Here is a 20,915-nt window from a genome sequence, read left to right as displayed (position 1 = left end):
TATATATATATATATATAGCTATATATAGCAGAATCCAGAACATTCTAGGTAATGTCCTACATTTGGGGCTCACATACAGTCTTCTAGAAAATATAATTAGAGAATATCCCTAAATGAACAAAACTTTTTTGTCCCTAATCATTGTAGGAAATAAATTATCCACTGGTATGTCCTCTAAATATGATTATGCCATTTTTTTTAATAGCCTTTTATTTACAGGTTATATGTATGGGTAACTTTACAGCATTAACAATTGCCAAACCTCTTGTTCCAATTTTTCTTACCCTCCACCCCCTGTCCCAGATGGCAGGATGACCAGTAGATGTTAAATATATTAAAATATAAATTAGATACACAATAAGTATACATGACCAAACCGTTATTTTGTTGTACAAAAAGAATCAGACTCTGAAATATCGTACAATTAGCTTGTGAAGGAAATAAAAAATGCATGTGGGCATAAATATAGGGATGGGGAATTCAATGTAATGGTTCTTAGTCATCTCCCAGAGTTCTTTTTCTGGGCATACCTGGTTCAGTTCATTACTGCTCCATTGGAAATGATTTGGTTGCTCTCGTTGCTGAGGATGGCCAGGTCCATCAGAACTGGTCATCATATAGTATTGTTGTTGAAGTATATAATGATCTCCTGGTCCTGCTCATTTCACTCAGCATCAGTTCATGTAAGTCTCTCCAGGCCTTTCTGAAGTCATCCTGTTGGTCATTTCTTACAGAACAATAATATTCCATAACATTCATATACCACAATTTATTCAGCCATTCTCCAACTGATGGGCATCCACTCAGTTTCCAGTTTCTAGCCACTACAAAGAGGGTTGCCACAAACATTTTGGCACTTACAGGTCTCTTTCCCTTCTTTAGCATCTCTTTGGGATATAAGCCCAGTAGTAACACTGCTGGATCAAAGGGTATGCATAGTTTGATAACTTTTTCAGCATAGTTCCAAATTACTCTCCAGAATGGTTGGATTCGTTCACAACTCCACCAACAATTATGCCATTTGTTTACCTGAAAAATTCTTTATGGATTGCCCAAGATCCATGTATATCCTTTGCTTGTAGTCAGAATTACTTATTCTCCCTATATTTTGTTGAGTATCCATTCTAAACATTTCCATTGTGTGTGGTCAATATCGATCAATATTGAAAAAAACAAATGTTTTGAAGAAAAATGTGGAAACATAGAAGTGATTTCCAATAGAATTCCTACAACTCCATGTACAAATTTATTCTAGGGCAAACCATTTCTGTATATGGCAGGGTCTGAATTCATAGGGGATTACCATAAGAAATGATGCTGTCAGTTTATGGATAATTAATAAGGCTATTCAGCTATACTTTATTTAAAATGCTATTTCTTTCACTAGACTATAATTTTTCTTCTCCACTTAATATATGATAGAGGCAAGTACTATAAAATAATCCATAGAGCTACTCATTGTTACACTTAATGAACAAATTTTATAATTGTCCTCCCATCTTCCTCCAAAAAAAAAAAAAAAAAAGATTAGTTTGTCTTCTGCATGTCTTAATTTATACTACAGTGTGGGTCATGTTGTAAACACTCAAATAAATATTAATTGATGATAAATATTACAAATAAATCTCAAATTTGTACATAGATAGATATTTACATTTATGAAGAATATTTTTATCCTTAGCAAAAAAAAAAAAAAAAGATATTTTCTTGCCAATTCTGGGTTTAACATCTGCACTAAGTAGAGCGTATGGTTGTTTTAAATAAATGTGTAGGCACAATGGTACTATTTTTCTAAAAATATCAATGGTAGTTTATGAAAATGCAATTTTTAAAAAAAAGTTCAACCCAAGAACTACAATTAATTGGATAATAAGTTGTATTTTTATGAAAAGGCATTCCAATTAATACTATCATAGTAACCTTACATTGACTATAATTTTCCCAGGCATCATTACAACAAAGGTAACATAGCCTCTGGAATGGCATGAGAAAATTGAAGAAAGATCCAAGTTCAAATCCTATTTCTGACACTTTCTATCTCTGTGACTCTAAATACATCATTTAATTTTCTTGTGCCTCAAGCAACTTACTAGGTTTTACCAACCAAGTCATAGATGTCTTGCAATTTTGGGTGATTAAGAAATTTCCAAAGATTGAGTTCCCAAGTTGAGAAACCCACAGATCCTTTGTGTATAATTGACATATTTAGTGTATTGTTAAGTTCTAATAAAATCTGAATAATATATGAAGGAAATGAACATGGATTAATAGACTAATCATAGATGTAAGTATTTGCTAACATCTAACCCCAACACCACCAAAGAGTTAATTATGGATGTAGTGAAGTTACTTTTATCTTTTTGTCTTTTTCCTCTAGTTTTTCAAGTAGAGAACATTAGTAAATTCTTCATTATTGTCATTTCTTAATATTTATTGATAGTGTAATGTATCTAGTGAAGGACAAACTAAGTGTTATAAAATCCCCTGGGAGTGTTGTGATAATTAATGGTGTTTATAAAATGGTGGGGAATCTATGGATTAAAAAGTTAGTTTATCAGAGTAAAGTATTTGTATTAACATGCCATATGTTCAACGCATATGTTATCTATTAAGGGGGTATGTGTGATATTGAAAATAGCTCTCTGGTGCATCATTTTGTACTATTTTTAAATCAAGAGGCCATGGAAAAATTCTTCATGTTCCAAACTTTCTTTCCCCCACACCCCTGCCCATCATTATTGACACGCTACATAGAATAATCCCTCAACAAATGTTTATTGAGCCCCCACTGTGTGCTTGGCCACATTCTTGATACATACAAAACTTAAAAGAGATTGAAATTATAGATAAGCAATAGATTTCCCCTATTAATTCCTTTTGTTTTTACTACTTGGATTCTTGACTCAAAAGGTCTGTTTTATCAGAGATGTATAATGTAATGAGTAATGAGTAGTAATGAGTCCATTTCCCCCCTTCCCTAGATGAACAAGTAGACTGATAGTTCCCTTTTAAAGGGATCAGGGGGAATAATTCTCTTCTTAGCAGAGTCAAAGTGGATTGTAAAATTGCTCCATAATCCAACAAAACTCCAATAACATAACTTCACAGACCAGAAAGGGAATGCATTTAGGAGCATTTTTATGGGTCTTGTTAGATTGAGTATATTGAGATATAGATAGCATATATAAAGGGGTCTGCAAAACTTAAAAGCTACATAGATTCTATCATTATTGTTATTATTGTTGTGTATCTCCATGAGGGAGAAAATGTGTATTTCAGTTGAGAAATCCACAGTAATCATGAATTAGCAAATAAGGGGGTAGTATCTAAGGAGAGCAACAGATGACTTGTAGTCATACACTGTGTGTGTGTGTGCGCGCACCTTCACACACAGATTATATATAAACTGTAAATGCTAAATATGTTATACACACACACACACACACACATAAATTGTTTCATCATTTCAGCTATGTACAACTCTTCATGACCCCATTTGGGGTTTGCTTACCAAAGATAGTGAAGTGGTTTCCTATTTCCTTTTCAAAGGAATATAGCAGGAAATTGTTAAATATAAATACACTTTAATAAAATAATATTTAATAATTTTTAAAATTTTTATTCCAATATCAATGGTAATTGTTTATTTTGTTCTGTCAAGTTTTGTGAAAGCACAATGGCGTATCCAAGCAAAGTACAATTGTTCAATCTCAAAGATGGCACCCAAATATCTGGCCTGGACTCTTCTTCTACTATTCTTCTTGTACTAAGTTCTTATCTTCTATTATTCTATTCATACTTCAATGACAGCCAGAAGTCAGGTAATGACAGAATTGGTCTCCAAGCCTTCAGGAAGACCAATCAGTTCCCCAGTGTGATCCTGGGCAAATCACTTAAATCCTCACATATCTAGAAAAAAAATGTATAAGTTTATAAGTAGCAAAAATAAATAAATAAATAAATAAAGAGATACGCCACAGTGATAGAAGTTCCTCACTGGGAGCTCCCTACAATTATGTACATACACACACATGTGTGTACATATGTATATGTATGTATATATAACTGTCAGGGACAGTTTCAGTTCCTAATGTTGTCTCTATTTTATTAGTGAAGATGGCAAAATCAATTTCTGTTGTTCCCCTTAATTACCGATTGTTCCCTCCAAATAGGAATCAGCATGATGGTAAAACCAAAGGACAAGAATAAACGCTTCTCCTCTGGGCTACATTCTCTGAAACAACAAAATTTGTCCTTACTTGTAAAAAAAACCTCATAAAATTTGTTGTTATTTAATTATTTCAACTCTTCATGACACCATTTTTAGTGTTTTCTTGGCAAAAATACCAAAATGGTTTGCCATTTCCTTCTCCAGCTTATTTTACAGATTATTTTACCAGGGTCACACAGCCAGTAAGTGTCTGAGCCCAGCTTTGAACCTGGGATCATGGGAATTCCGACTCGAGGTCCAGCACTCTATCCATTGCACCCTCCATACAAGTTTAGTCACAATCAGAAGATGATGACAGTGTTTCTAACAAGCTTCTGGTCTGTATCAGAAGTGAGTGAAGGGAGGCAAGTCAAGTATAGGAACACCTTTATTTTAGGGACTCTATGCAGTTTAACACAAATAAGAGAGTATAAACTACGTCTTTTAGAGTTCAAACTGAACCCTGCATGAGACCTTTTCTATAGATGCCGAGTGAAAGGGAACGTTCAGGTATAATTTAGGCAGTAGTACTTGTGACTTTGGAGATAAAAGTGCTTTTTTTTCTGACCTAGGTTATCCAAACTGATGGACATCATGGTGATTTAAGGGAAATAGTATGTTTGTTGTACTTTCTTTAATAAAAGACATGCCAAAGAAGCTTACTGTGGAAGAGTTATGGAGAGCGTATAATTTCATTTAGAACTGGAAGCATTATATTTCTTTTTAATTTATTAAAATTTATTTTAAAAATCAACAGAAATCTATTTTCTCTTTCTCACTTGCTTTACCTCATTGGGAAGAAGAAAGACAAAATACCTGTAACCTATAACATAGCCAAGTAAAACAAATATGCTCATTGGCCACGTCCAAAAAATATGTCTTATTTTGTACTGTGAATCCATGACCTTTGGCAGTAGGTGTGTGTAGCACCTTCTACTTCTGAAATCATTGCATTGGTCAAAATTCTTCCAATTTTCAAAGTTGGATGTTTTTACTGTGTTGCTGTTCTGTAAAATTGTTCTGCTGATTCTATTCATTTCAATCTTTATCATTTTTGCAAGTCTTCAAATTGTTTTTAATCACATATGTATTTTAATATAAATCATTCTCCTTTTGTTCATTTGACTTTGCATTGGTTCATATTGTGGCATATCTTAATAGAGAGATAGAATATTATAACAGAAAAAATGTGATGGAGTAGGAGTTGGCAGACCTGGGTTCTAACTGAAGTTCTTTTATTTATTCTGTGTAAAACCTTTGATTACTCTTGTATTCTCAAAGGCCTTAGTTATCTGATCTGTAAATAAGCATGAGATTAGATGATCTCTAATTTTTCTTCTACTCTATAATTCTAAATGAAGTTGGAGTTGAAATCTCCAATAATATATTTGTCTTACAACTGTTTACTTGAGCTGTTAGTTAAGTAGATTTAATTGCTTTCACCACAAGAAGTCATAAGTTCTACTATATTTTGTGGCAAACTGGGCTCTACTAAATTTAATATAAAAGTTATTTTACAGATATTGCCATTTGCCCTACATGATGAATTCTTTAATGTATATCACCTGGGAGTTGCCTAGGACAACTAAATGGACAATTAAATAAAGCATAATAAACACAGTTTAAAGAGATGTTGAGATCTCTAATATTTGAATTGTTTAAATTTAAATTTAATTTGATTTTGGAATTTTTAAAAGTTCTTTTATTTTCTTTTTATCTTGTCTCAAGAGTCACATGTAGTTGTATATTGACAAAATATGTTTATAAAACATATTACATATGCTTTTTTCACAATTAGGTGAAATAGTTTGGGTAAATAGAGAAAATATGCTTATCCCTAATTTTTAGATAAGGAAATGGAGACTCAAACTCAGAACTTGAAATATAGTATTCCTAGTTTAAATCCTATATCATACTTTCTCTTACATAAATTTATTTATTCCAATAGTCCACATAGATCTATGTTGATCAATTAAAAGTACTTTGAAAACAATATATGTGACGTTCTTTACAAAATTTTAAAAAACTACAGTAAATGTTGGATTCAATGATTATTGCCACTGTTGTTGTTGTTACTCTTATTTTCCAATTCCCTCTTGCCCAAAGCTGTTAGAAATCACAACTTAAGTCTATGGTCACATATCAAGGACTGATTTGGATAGCATCGTAATCTAATGAAATATGAATTTCTTTCATTTACAAATCTATATATTCAAGTATATATATATATGGGGAAGACTGGATGGGAAAATAGATAGAGCCTTTACCTGGAAGCAGGAAGAACAGGGTTCAGATCCATCCTCAGATATGAGCAGTGGACACTGAACAATTCTCTTAACACAGTTTGCCTCAGTTTGCTTATTTGTAAAATGAGATGTAAAAGAAAATAGCACAGCACTTTAGTATCTTTGCTAACAAAGCTCCAAAGGGGATCATAAAGAGTTGAACATTACTGAAATGATGAATCAATAACATTTGAGTGTGTATATATATATACACTATATATGCTATATTACATATACACAATGTATGGCTACAAGTCATCTGTTCTTTTAATGTTCTTTTAATTTTATTTATTTAAGCTTCATGAGCCTATAAATAAATGAATCCTATACATAATAATACCTTAATTAATTGAATGAATCAGTGAATGAAAACTTCTTTCATTACTTTAAGGATCCAATTTTTTTTCATGTGGATGTAGGGTTCAGAATTTGCATTAATCTGTCTGCATGTGATTGGGTTTCTGTGACCCATACCCCTACTCCAGCAAAAGAAGATCCATGCTTCCCCCTCTGGGTGTTTAACATAAGTCATTAGATTATGATGCTAACCAAGTCAGTTCTTAATCATGTGATAAGTCATATATATTCACAGGGAGAAAAATTATTACACGATCATAGATTATACCTGTCATCTCTGTAAGCTATAGGCAGTAGGGAATTGGAAAATGAGTAACAGCAATAGCAGCAATAATAATTGAAACCAATGTTTATTATAGCCCTTTATTTTGTTAATCTTTTGACAAGAGCCAAATAGTCCATAGCTTAGCAAATAGGTACTCAGCGAATTCCTAGCTTAGAAAGATGTACCAGAACTCGTGTTCCATTGATAGAATCTTCCAAAAGACAAGGTCACCTTTGCCCCCAACTCACTAGAGTAAGATTTTAATGAAGAAAATTAATCAATATTTGGGGCAGGAGAAAGAACTACTAAAACCTTTGAAATAAATTCTGGGAATTTGGAGCTGCCTTTTATTGAAATGGGAAAAAAAATGTCTTTTATTGAAATAAGGGGAAAAAAAGAATGATAACCTACAAATTTACTCTATAATATAAATATATGATTATAAGGATGTATTAATGAAGGCCCTTGTGTGAATCATAGTGGATTTTTTTTTTTTTAAAGAACCAAAGCAAATAGAAGAGACACTGTTTCAAAAATTCTGCCTGTTTGTTTAGGTATGTTGTAATCCCTATAAAAGCCATGAATTTTGTGTGCTCCACTGTATTTAACTTTTTGTTGTGGGTGTGCTTCCTGTGAAGATAACTAGACTGACAAAGCAGATAAAAGGAAAGCTTGTGCTTACAGAATACTTATGGGTAACCATGTAATGTGATTTCTTTTCCCCTTCCCCTACCTCCTGCAGAAGCCCACCAGCTTACTAAGAAACCACCTATTTAAGGCATTTAATAGCATATGAAAAATTATAAGCAAGCCAAAATGTCTTTTTTAAAGTGTGTTAAATGAATGCTAATCTAATTGGCGGATGGATTTGGCTTCTGTCAGCCAGGAAATGCTTCTGCACGAGTTCCACCTGCTGGATTCCCAGAAACATTGCCTTGGTGGAGGCTGAGGAAGCAAAAAGCCTGAGCCTTTTGATTTGAGGGCATGCTTGTTAAATCACAAATACAGCATTCTCAGAGAGTGCATTTACTGCATGATAAATATGCTGAGACTTTCTTGCAGCTTGCCTCCAGAGAGGATTTTTTTTGGTGGTGTTTTTTTTTTTTTCCTTTTGTAGGAAAGCCAGGAAGCAGAGAATCTCATTTGCAAACAAAATCATTGACTCTTAAAAAGTTCACTTTAGGTAAGGGCTAAAGTAATTCTTTACCCCCCCCCCCAAAAAATGGAGAATCAGTAATAGGCAGTAGACCCTGTTTGCATGATCATCAAGCATTTCTTGGGATCTGGAACTGAATTTCCTTTCTACTCATTTAGAGCTGCTGGAACCAATTTCTGACATTCCTCATTAATCTGACACTTAATTGTTTTCTCTCTCCTGGACTGTCTTTCTCCTATCATATAAAAGCGTTCTGTCACTGCTCAGTAGACAGGTGCAGTAACCAGCTCAGCGACTTCAGATGCTGGGGGTTGTACTGCGGATCGCAGAGTTATTATGAGTTGGGAATAGGGCTGTCACCTGGCCCTGGGGGCAGAAGGTTGCAGATTGCTGGCGATATTTAGACTCAGTTTTGTCCTGGGAATAGAGTGGAGGAGGGGGGTGCCTCTGACCTGTTGCTCTCAATTCACTGTGAAATATAAAAGGAGTATCAACAAGCATTTACCTCCTTTTCTGACCGTCAAAGCAGGTTTAGCAGGAGGGGCCAAGAGGGAAACAGGAGGTAGCTGACAGCAGCTAAGAAGAATTTAAGCAAGAACACCAGCCCCGAAAAGGATCTTGGAAATCCTCTAGCCCCAAAATGCTTAACTTGGGGGTCTGTAAACTTGTTTTTAAAACTCTGGGTGGTTTCCTTTTTAAGGCCTCTAGGTTTTATTGTCTGCATTTAAAAGCATTATTCTGGGAAGGGGGCCATGGGTTTCACATCCATAACACAAACTGATTAAGAACCCTGGCTTAGCAAAGCCCCTGTTATTTTACACATACAAGAACTGAGACCCACAGAGTCAAGCAATTTGATTAAGGTCATGCAGCTTACAAGTGGCAGAGTCAGAATCTGAAAGCAGCTCTTCTGAGCCTTTTGAATCTATGCCAATATTCTTTCCATGTCAGAAAAGTGAGAGGTATGACCAGGAGGTAAAGAAATGATGTATATATGCATATGTGTATGTATATGATATATATATGGATATCTGTGAATTGAGAGACAGAAATAGATGAATGGATGAATGGATGGACAAATGGGCAAAGAGACAGACAGGCAGATAGATAGATGGATAGATAGGTAAATTGATAGATAGATGGATGAATAAATAGATATATAGATAGACAGACAAGCAGCTAGCTAGATTGATAGATAGGTAAATAGATAGATATATGGATGAATAGATAGATATATAGATAGACACACAGACAAGTAGATAGCTAAATGGATAGATAGATATATAGTTGAGTAGATAGATACAGACAGACAGGCAGGCAGGCAGATAGCTAGATGGATAGATAGGTAAATGGATAGATCTATGGATAAATACAAAGGTAAACAGACATACATAGAGACAGTATCTTTGGCTTTCTTCTTGTGAGATGCTTTCTATTCCCCATCCCCACTCCCACATAACATTTAATATAATGATTGGTATATTTTTGGCAGTGAGTAAATGCTTGTGGATTGATTGTGAGAGCCTGATAGGTTGTTATCTATGCTTTCTACCATCTCAGAGTTTTTTTTTTCTCCCTTTTCTGAGTAAACTTTTCCATTTATACCAGACCCACCTCCAATACATCATCTGAGCTAAAATTGTATCTTTTCAACAGATTCTAGCTCCCTTTTACACTTGTAAAATATTCTCCTTACATCTCCCAATCACAGTATTCTTTCAAATCCCCTTGTTCTGTTCTTCTTAATGAGATAGGATAACTCCATCCCCTTGCCTATTAAATGAAGGGCTGTCAGCAGTAGCAGACGACTGAGCAGAGCTGTAAGTTGGCGAAGCACCCAGAAGTCAAAATGCTTTGGACTAGAATTGCTAGAGACAGTACAATCTCCCACCTCCCTGCCCCCAACCACCACCATGACTACAAAGACCCCCAGGTCTTGTGATGGTTCCAAAATTCTACTTATGGGAAAATAGAAATAAGACATTTTAGGAAGGGAAGGCTCCTTTTAGGAAGAGATCGCCTCAGGGAGGAGGAAAGATTTTTGTCCACTATTGTTTGCTCTTGTCCCTTAACCAGCCAATCTTAAGGGAACAGTATTTTAGGCAACTTATTTTTGAAATGGATGTTTTGTAGTTGATATATGCTGGCAACTGCTATGGATATATTTTAGATAAATGTTTTATGTTTTATTCTTTTGTCCTGAGGCAATTTTACTCGGAAGGACACAATTTTATAAATTAAAAAAAAATAGCATTGGAGTCCCCTACCATACCCCAGCTTGTGGTAGAAAATTAGCTTAATTTACTTTTTAATATGTCTTCTTGGTTTTTTCTGTCATATTACTCCATACATATTTATTGTGCATTTTAAACAGAAAGAAAAAATTATCATTCCCCTCTTACTCATTTTCCTATTAAGTAGCCCCATTGCATTGAACCAGCTATTTAGAGTTTATAGATCCATGCATTCTAAAATCCTTACTAAAGTGATCTACTCTGTATGAAATATTTCATAGTCTGAATATTTTAAGATTGTCACACAAACATTAAGGGAAAACAGACCTTTTCTTTTTTAGAAATGTGTAAAACAGGGAGATAAAAGGCATGCAAAAACCCGGTCAACCATATCTTACCCATATAGTAGTACATGTTACATAAGCCAAGGAAAATTGCAAAGCTGAACTGAAATCTATCTGCTGTGTTAACAGAGAGATGCTTCCCAGACAAAGGAGGGAATTTTGTTTATAGAAGCTAAATATTTCATCCAGCACACTGTTTTAGAAAGGTTTGGGTCAGATCTAACTATTTATGTTGATTTTTTTTTTTTTTCTTTTCATTCCTCTGGAAGAATTCTTCCCCCTTGCTTTATTGCCAGGCCTTGTAAATGAAGTTATGCTACATTGGTCACAATTAATTTCGATGTTGCCTATTAGTCATAAAGAGAGATTTCCTAAATTGACTCGATTTTTTTCACTGTGGTTTGTTACAAGATGAGAATAGCACAAAGGAGAAGACAAGCTCAGAGAAAATGGAAGTCCACAGCTAAGGACTTCTTTTAAGCTCTTCTCAAGTTCTGGTCCACCTTGGTAAACAATAGCCTTAGTCAGTGCTATTGGCTAAAAACTTGTACCTTTCCACCAGATTAACTTAGGCCTCTCTCACTAGAGACCACAACTCCATTCATTATGAATGAAAGCATTTCAGTCCAAAAATGCACTTTCCTGTTTAAGTTACCAACTCTATTTTCCCTCTTAGTGGTAAAAAATTTATCTTGGTAATCCTTTAAGTAGTGGGAGAGAGAAAAAAATGAAAGCAGTTTAGGTGGCTTACATCAGGTCAGCATTTTCCTAGATTTCACTGAAGAAAGCAATATGGCATAATGTAGAAAGAGTTGACATCAAAACCAGAAAATGTGAATTCATGCTTTGCCTTTGACACAAATCAGCTCTGTGACCCTGAGCATATCACCTGACCTCTCCGTATTCTCTGAAATCCTTTAAGTCTAAGATGCAGAGAAGGTGGCAGGTGTCGGTGAAATGGGGATTTTCTTTACCTAGGAATTCCTCACCAAGAAAATTACCCATCCAGTCTTTTTCCCCTGGTTCTTAGTTAAAGAAAAAAAGAAACAAAAACATATTTCAAGGATAAAGTTCCCCTGATACCTAAATAATTATGTATCCTCTATTTTTAGGTGAAATTATTTTTATTTGAGAGGCAGTTGGTAGCAGCTTAGAATAAATAATACCTGGATTCAAGTCTACTCTTTGATATGGCTGTGTGACTATAGACAAGTCACCTAAATTACCAGTACAACAGGCTACTCTTTTACTCTTTAAGGCTCTCAGTTACATAACAATTGCTGATCTGCATTTGCAGAGGGAGTCTTTTTACCAAGAAATCCCTATCCCAGTGGAAATCATGGACCTGTACATCTTCCCCCAGTCCCAGCCTCCCCCACCTTATGTCCAAATGTTCTCATTTATTTATTTCTCTACTCTGGTAAACTGCATTACTGAGATTGACTTTCAAGAACCCAGAGTCATATATGAGAAACAAAGGCTTCCAGTAAAAGCCTTGGTTCATTAGCGACAGATTTGTAAATTGTGTGTTGATGAATTCTAAGTTGTGGGTTATAAATTGGACAATTTTAATGAAATAGCAGTTATAACTCAAAAGAAATTATCATTACTTTTGATTTATCCTGCTTCTGCCTATTTTTTGCACCCTGGAAAGCTTTCAACTAAAAGGATGACAGGCAAAATTATGCAGTTATCAAAATAACTGCTACTGAATGACTAAAAATACTTCCACTCTCTTTAGTTTCCAAGTCACCTCCCTTGAGTTATAAAGTGTTTTGTTTTGTTTTAAATGGTGGTCTTGCTCTAACATTTTCCAGACACCTATTCGCTTCTATCCTGAACACTTCAACTTAAAACAAAGAAAGTGGTCAAATTTTTACCTAAAACTTTGTGTGTTAGCCCAGTAATCCTCAATAGCAAAATGAGAGCCTTTATTCCTAACTTGGAAAATGATATTGGAGAAGGCTATTCAGGAAAAGCACTGAAGCAAGCCAGAGACTTGGGTCTTGGGTCTCAATATTGAGTCAACCAGTTCAATTTATGGCAATACAGTCTTTTCAATTAAATGAATTTGTGATGCTGAAATCTTTGGTAGGGATGTAACCCCCCATTCTTGCTGGATGCTTTTGTAGATGAGTTTCATATGAAAAAAACTGTCACTGTTCCCATTACATTCAGCTGCCCAGTATTATTCAGCTAACTGTTGACAGTTGAGGCCATTCAGCAATTGCTGAGGTTCCCCACTTTTATTCACTCATCTCTTTGTTCCTAACTGCATTTTCCCTATAGCTTCTGTTGCATACACACACAGACCTATGTTTCATAGAGTCACCCTTTTCCTTTAATCAGAAAACAACAGGCAACTTCTTTTTGGACTAAAAAGGTTATAAAGCCCATCAGCAAAGGGCGGCAGGAAATCGTCCTCTTTAGTCATGAATCTGATAGCTTTATCTGAACAATGATGGTACCCTGACAACATAAAGGATCAGTTCTAAATGAAGTCTTAAATTGGTTTTCATGTTCTTCCAAGTGGGGAATCTGGCTGACCCCAAATCCAGGCTCATTGTCAGTGTTCTTCATTTGTTACTAACCTATCATTTATCAAAAGCCCACCACACATTCTCTTTCAAATCTTCAAAAGAATCCAGATTTCCCTGCTGTAGGTACTCCTACTGAAATTGATTGCAAACTCTGCCTGAGTAGGTGGTCTCTGGGACTGTCTTGTGACCAAACTGTCTTATAACACTCCAGCTGCTGTCTAATGATGAGTCTCTCTACATTGAGATAGATTGATCCTCCAAAGACAGACACACCATTAGTAAATCACTGACAAAGCTGTCACATCTTGCTAGAACCAACCAGAACTTAGATTCTGCTAGCCTAGTTTCAGGAATGCATGGTTACCCCCCCCCCCCAAGCTATGATAAGGCAACAGAGAAAGATTTTTATTATATGAATAATATGACACCAATGACTAAACTGCATTGGATATAAAAGAAGAAGGAAGCATTATTCTGATAAAACTTGGAGTCAGTTTCTTTTTTTAAAAAATAGCATTTTATTTTTCCAATTAAATGTAAAGATTGTTTTCAATATTAATTTATAAAAGATTTTGAGTTATAAATATTTCTCCCTACCTCTCCTTCTACCCTACCTCCCAAGACAACAAGCAATCAAATATAGATTATCCTTGTACAATCATTCCACATTCATCATATTGTGAAAAAAGAATCAGAACAAAAGAGGAAAGCCATAAGGGTGGGGGAGGGAAAATAGCATGCTTCAATCTGCATTCAGACTCCATAGTTCTTTCTCTGCATATGGATAGCATTTTCCATCATGAATCTTTTGGAATTGTCTTGGATCATTGTATTGCCGAGAAAAACTAACTTTCATATTTGGTGACTGCACAATATGATTGTTACTCAGTACAATATTCTCCTATTTCCGCTCATTTCACTCAGCATCAGTTCATGTGAGTCTTTCTAGGTTTTACTGAAATCTTCCTCCTCATAATTTCTTATTCATAAAAGTATTCCATTTGCATATTATGACTTGTTCAGGCCTTCTCCATTTGATGAGCATTCTCTCAATTTCCACTGCTTTGCCACCACATGAAAAAAGATGCTATAAATGCAGGTAATATTATTGAGATAATCCTATGGTTTCTGTTAGTCTTTTTATGAATATGGTCAATCATACTGAGAGTTTTCCTACATTGAACTAATACTACATTTTTGGCATAAATCCTACCTTGCCATAGTATATTATTCTGGTTTTCCTAATATATAATTTTAAGTTTTTGAATTGATATCCCTTAGGGAAATTAGTTTATAATTTTCTTTTTCTGTTTTGGCTCTTCCTGGTTTAGGTATCAGCACTATATTTGAGTCATAAGGTATCAGCATTATATTTGTCATAAAAGGAATTTTGTATGACTCTCTTTTTGCCTATTTTCCCACATAACTATTTATTCTAATACTATATAAATTATTTAAATGTTTGGTAGAATTCACTTGAAAATCTATCTAATCCTGGAAATTTTTTTCCTGAGGGAATTTTTTGATATCTTGTTCATTTTTTTCCCCAAAATGGATTAAGTATTTTATTTCCCTATCTGTTAATCTGGGCAATTTATAATTTTGTAAATATTCATCCATTTCACTTATATTGTCAGATTTCTCAACATGCAGTTGGACAAAAGAGTTCCTAATTACTGCTTTAATTTCCTCTTCGTTGGGAGTGAATTCATCCTTTTCATTTTTGATACTAAGAATTTGGTTTTCTTCTTTCTTTTTTAAAAAATCAAATTAATCAAAGGTTTATCAATGTTATTAGGTTGTTGTCTTATTTATAAGACCAGATCTTAACTTATTTAAGTTGACTTAGCTACTTAATAGTTCAATAATTCCCTTATTTTTAAATTTATTGATTTCTCTTTTGATTTTCATAATGTCTAATTTGGTATTTAATGGCATTTAAATCTTTGTTTAGCTTTAGTATTTGCATGCCCAATTCATTGATCTACTTATTTTCTATTTTTATTCATGTATTTAGAGATATAAAATTTCCCCTAAGTACTACTTTTGACTGCATCACATAACTTTGATATGTTGTCTCATTATCATCATACTCTTTGATTAAATTGTTATTTCTATGATTTGTTGTTTGACCCACTCATTCTTTATGATTAGGCTATTTAGTTGCCAATTAATTCTTAACCTTTCTTTCCATAGCACTTTATTACATGTGATATTAATTGCATTATGAACTGAAAAACAGGCATTTAATATTTCTATCTTTCTGCATTTGATTGTGTCGTTTTTTTATGCCCTAATATTCATATTTCTGTTTAGGTGTTATATACCACTGAGAAAAATGTATATTCCTTCTTATCCCCATTCATTTTTCTCCAGAGGTCTGTCATATCTAACTCTTCTAAAATCCTATTCACCTCCTTAATTTCTTTCTTATTTAATTTGTGGTTAGATTTGCCTAGTTCTGAGAAGAGAAGATTGAGGAGCCCCATTAGTATAGTTTTGCTCTCTATTTTTTCCTGTAATTTATTTAACTTCTCTAAGAATCTGGATGCATATGTGTTTAATATTGACATTACTTCATTGTTCCTGGTACTTTTTAGTAAGATGTAGTTTTTTTCTTTTTCTTTTTTAATTAAATCTATTTTTGTTTTTACTTTGTCTTAGATCAGGATTGCTACCCTTTACTTTTTTTATTTTAATTTTTTGCTTCAGCTGAAGTGTAATATATTCTGCTTGATCTTTTACCTTTATTCTACCTGCATCTCTATGCTTCAAATTGTTTACAAGAAACAATACCTTTCAGGATTCCAGTTTTTAATCCACTTTGCTATCCACTTACATTTTGTGGGAGAGCTCATCCTATTCATATCCACAATTATAATTATTAACTCCATGTTGCATCCATCCTATTCCCTCACCCCTATTTATACTTTCTCTCTTTCACCTTGTCCCTCCTTACAGTGCTTTGCTTCTGATCACCACCTTCCTTAATCTGCCTTCCTTTTTATCAGCCACACCTTCTTTGTCTATCCTCTTTCTCCTCCTGTTTCCCTATAGGTTAAGATAGATTTCTATACCCTTTTGAGTGTGTATATTATTCCCTCTAAGAGCCAATTCTGATGAGAATGTGACTTCCCCTTCCTACATTTCTTCTATTGTAATGTGTCTTTTGCACTTCTTTGTGTGATATGACTTACCTTATTTTTCCTTCTCTCCTTGTCTTTCCTCTTCTCCCAATATAATCCTTTTATTACCCTTTAGTTTTTTTATAGCATCACATCAAAGGCAACTTAAACCCATACATTTTGTTTATGTATACTTCTTCCAAATGCCTCAAATAGTTTTCAAGAGTTACAAGTATTATCCTCCTATATAGTGATATAAATAGTTTAACCTTATTTAATAACATGTTTTCTGTTTGGTTTTGGTTTTTCCTGTTTACTTTTTTTATGCTTCTTTGGAGTCTCATATTTGAAGATCAGATTTTCTGTTTAGATCTGGTCTTTTCATCAGGAAGTTTGAAAGTCTCCTCTTTCACTGAATATCTTTCTTTTTCCCGGAAAGAAAACATTCAATTTTGATGGATAGTTGATTCTTGGTTGTAATCCAAGCTCCTTTGAGAATATCATATTTTAAGTCATTTGATCCCTTAATGTTGAAGCTGCTAAGATCTGTATAATCCTAACTGGCTCCTTGATATTTGAATTGTTTCCTTAAATATTTTGTTCTTAACCTGATAATTCTGGAATTTGGCTACAATATTTCTTAGAATATTCATTTTGGGATGTCTTTCAGGAGGTGATTGGTGGATTTTTCTGCAATTTTTCTTCTACCTCTTTATTTGATTTTTAAAATCCTTTTTGAGTTCTTCCAAGAAGGCTTTTTGGTCTTGAGACGAATTCCTCTTCCCCTTTTTATATAAGCATTTTGATATTCTTGCCTTCTTCTGAATTTGTGTTTTAATCTTCCCTTTGGATGGCCAGGGCTCTTTTCTGTTTTGGTTTGGTTTTTTACTCATTTTTTAAAGTTGAGTTCTGCCCCCAGGGCATAGAGAGCATGTCCCCAGGTTCTTGTGCCCAGGTCCCTGGTCACTAACTTTCCATTCAGGGGCTGCAAATGCTGGTGGCTCACTCACTATTCTGGGATGTCCTGGCCTACTCATGGCTGATATTTCAGGGCTCCAAAGCTTTGCTGATCTCTACTGTATCCAAGAGTCTCCTGCTAGCCTGGCTAACACAGTCTGTGCCTTTTACCCAAATGAGATAGAGCTTTCCTGAAGTTCTAAGTAATAGTAAGCAGGAAAATTATTTTACTCCATCTTTTTATAGGTTGAGAGGCCTGATTTAATGTTGTTTCTGAGGGAAACTAGGAAGGGCTTAGGCAACTTGCTGACTTTTCTCCATCATCTTGGTTTGCTTTGAACCATCTCTTTTGCTTAAAAAATAATATTCCTCTTCAGTATACAGTTCATATCAATCATAACTATTGTAAATCATCTACCTTCAAAAATCAAGTCCAAGTGATGAAAAATATGAGATCAAAAGCCAGTAGCTTTAACATCTTAATTAGCAGATCAGACCAAAGATCCAAAAACCTGATTGGTTATGCAGAAATCAGTAAGTGGATCCCAACATACTTGGTTTTATGGACAAGTACAGATATGGAATAAAAGTAAATATCATCTCAGATGATACCCTCAGGTGAAAATTACCTGAGACCTCACAGAGTACTTTCCTTGTAATTCCCTTATGAATTTATCAAGCATTGTGTTACAGTCATTTGTGTGTAGGCTATATAATAATAATATCTGATGTCTCTATTACATTTTGAAGTCTGCAAAGTGCTTCACATGCACATTTGTGCTTTATAGCAATACAATAAAATACTATAAATATGATTATCCTCAATTACAGATAAAAAACCTGAAGTTCAGAGAAGTTCAATGATAACTGCAAAGTGTCAAATCCACCCTTCAGACTTGATCCCAAGTACAACACTATCTACCACTTCATGCAACTTTTGTAATAATAATCATAGCTATTTATATTTGAGACTATATGATGAATAAAGTATCTTTACAACCATTATCTTATTTAATCCTTAAAAATAGCCTGTAAGGTAGGTAGAGTAGGTATCATCATCTCTCCATATTAATATAAATTTCATGAGACAGACATTATATCTCTTCCCAGCATCTTACACAGCATCCTACATACAAAGTGCCTACTAGACACTGAAAACAAAACAACCCCAATCCCCAAAAGGATTGTCTTTTATGGGAGATAAAATGATACAATACATCAAGATAAATACATCAAGTATATAGTAATACAAAGATATCTTAGGATGGAAATAGTTCTAACTAGGGAGGTGTTTTGTTTTTTAAATTCTCAAGTATGAGAGCACATACTTTAATAGAAGCTGGGAATTCTAAGCCATGAAGGTGGGAAGGGAACATAATAGAGATATCTTGCAAACAGAAAGAGGTAAGAGATGAATGGGATCCACAGGCAAGTGTGATTAGAATAAAGAATTCATGAAGACAAATTCTGTAAACTAAAACTGGTAAGATATGAAGGAGCCAGATTGTGGAAGATCTTAAGATAAAAAGAAAAATGTAAAATTAATCTTTAGATTTAGGTAAATGTTTATCTAAAGGAGTTATTTTTTTTTTTTTTTACAATCCAGCTAATTCATTATACATAGTTCTGACTTATCTAGGTGTTTCAAATTGATTTTCTTATTTTTAAATCATTTAAAATATTGGGTAGTTGATTCTTGGCCTAAATGCTGATGCGTGAAAACACCACTCAGTTGATGTTACTGATGAGGTTTCTGGCCCGTGTTTGCCCATGTCTCCCCTCCACCCCCTTTTAATTGGTGCCATCCCAAAATCCTCACTTCTCTGCCTGTGCTTGGACAATCTGAAATGTTAAATGACTTCTGTGCTTTTTTTACAAATGCTCCCTTTCTTGCATATCCTTTCCCTGACAGCCATCTGAAATGTTCCCTGTGGTTTGACAGCCTGGAATAACTTAGAAGAAATGCTGTGCTAAGGAAACCAAACTTTAAAAACACATACATAAAAACACGTCTTAGAAGCCAGAAGGCTTTTGATTTTGTTTTTGTTCTTTCCTTGAGTGAAAACAATGACTCTCCAAAGTTGGGGAAGGGGTGCTGCCAATGGCTTAAAAAAATATTTTCTGTTAAATGAAATAACTGCATCCTTATTGAACTCTGTAACTATCAAACAGTCTCTATGTCTGTGGTCTATGGTCTCTAATCCATTGATTGTTCAGAGGCAGTATCAAACCACTTTTCCATCAAAGCATGTTTAATATTTGACCTCCCTGAGCCAAGGTCAGGTTTATTTTCAGTGGAAGGGCAGGGGAATTCCCAGCTTGACATTAACAACTAATAAACTCTATTTCTTTTTCTCCTTTTTAAAGATGAGGCACAGCCTCCCACGGCCCCTAGTCCTTCATCAGAAGAAGCTGTTGAAGCCAGCAAGGATAAAGGTACAGACACTGTTACATCTAAAAGGGAAAACTCCTAAGAGGAGAATATTTAGGCTGTCTCTCCCTGAAGAGTGAAGAGGCAATCCAATTTTGGTTAATTCAAGCTAAACTTCCCACCACCCTGCTCCCGCCTCCACTCACAACAAAAGACCTTTATGTTTTTCGGTACTTGAATCCTTCCTCTCCACCCACTGTCCAAATGATGGCATAAAATAGGAAAGACTGATTTGCAGAAAATCTGTTTAGGAGACAAGGCATCAGATTGAAGGTCTCAAAATGGGTTGGTTCTACTGAAAACAGAAGGTTCAGACTTCTCAGGATACTTCCTTTCCAAACAACCTTTTAGAATTAAAATCATTTTTGGAAAGTGGCCAGGAGAAAGATGCTTAGTGAGCATGTGCTAAAACAGAAGCAAAAGGGAACATGTTCCCATCTGACAACATCATTTATCTCATCTCATATACATATCGAATATGTTTAAGACTATGAAATCCACATTGCAGGCAGTATTTAGAAGGACGATAATAGGATCTGACTGTGCTTATTGGTAAAAGAAAACACTATCAGAATCTCAGAATCTCAAGTGAAGAAGAGCTCAGAGACTGTATAATTATATATGTATATATATATATATATATATATATATATATATATACACACACACACCTGAACAATAATAATTTCTAACCCTTATATGGAATTTATGTAGCACTTATAGGGGCAGCTCGGTGGTGAGTGGAGGATAGAGTGCTAGGGCTGGAGTCAGAAAGACTCATCTCCCTGAGTTCAAATTCAGCCTCACTGGCTGGTGATCCTGAGAAAATCACTTAACTCTGTGGGCCTCAGTTTCCTCATCTGTAAAGTGAGCTGGAAGGCAACGACAAGCCACTCCAGTATCTCTGCCAAGAAAATTCCAAATGGTGTCACTGAGTCAGACATGAGCAAAAAGCAGCAATGTAATACCTAGAGGTTTGCAGATCATCTTCATATCTACCTTAGGAAGCA

The 20,915-nt window shown here is 34.7% G+C and overlaps 1 protein-coding gene across 2 annotated transcripts in view; it reads left to right on the top strand.

The window, feature by feature from the left end:
- Window positions 1–20,915, top strand: part of MACROD2 (mono-ADP ribosylhydrolase 2) — a 2,094,477-nt gene that overhangs the window by 1,951,729 nt on the left and 121,833 nt on the right. For both annotated transcript variants that reach the window (XM_031949176.1, XM_031949177.1), the window contains one exon: window positions 19,842–19,910. In XM_031949176.1, coding sequence (XP_031805036.1) covers window positions 19,842–19,910 — 69 coding nt within the window. The remainder of the gene's footprint in view (window positions 1–19,841; window positions 19,911–20,915) is intronic.

Source organism: Sarcophilus harrisii, chromosome 2 (assembly GCF_902635505.1).
Source record: "Sarcophilus harrisii chromosome 2, mSarHar1.11, whole genome shotgun sequence".
NCBI lineage: Eukaryota > Metazoa > Chordata > Mammalia > Dasyuromorphia > Dasyuridae > Sarcophilus > Sarcophilus harrisii.
This window is presented reverse-complemented; position numbering and strand designations above follow the sequence as displayed.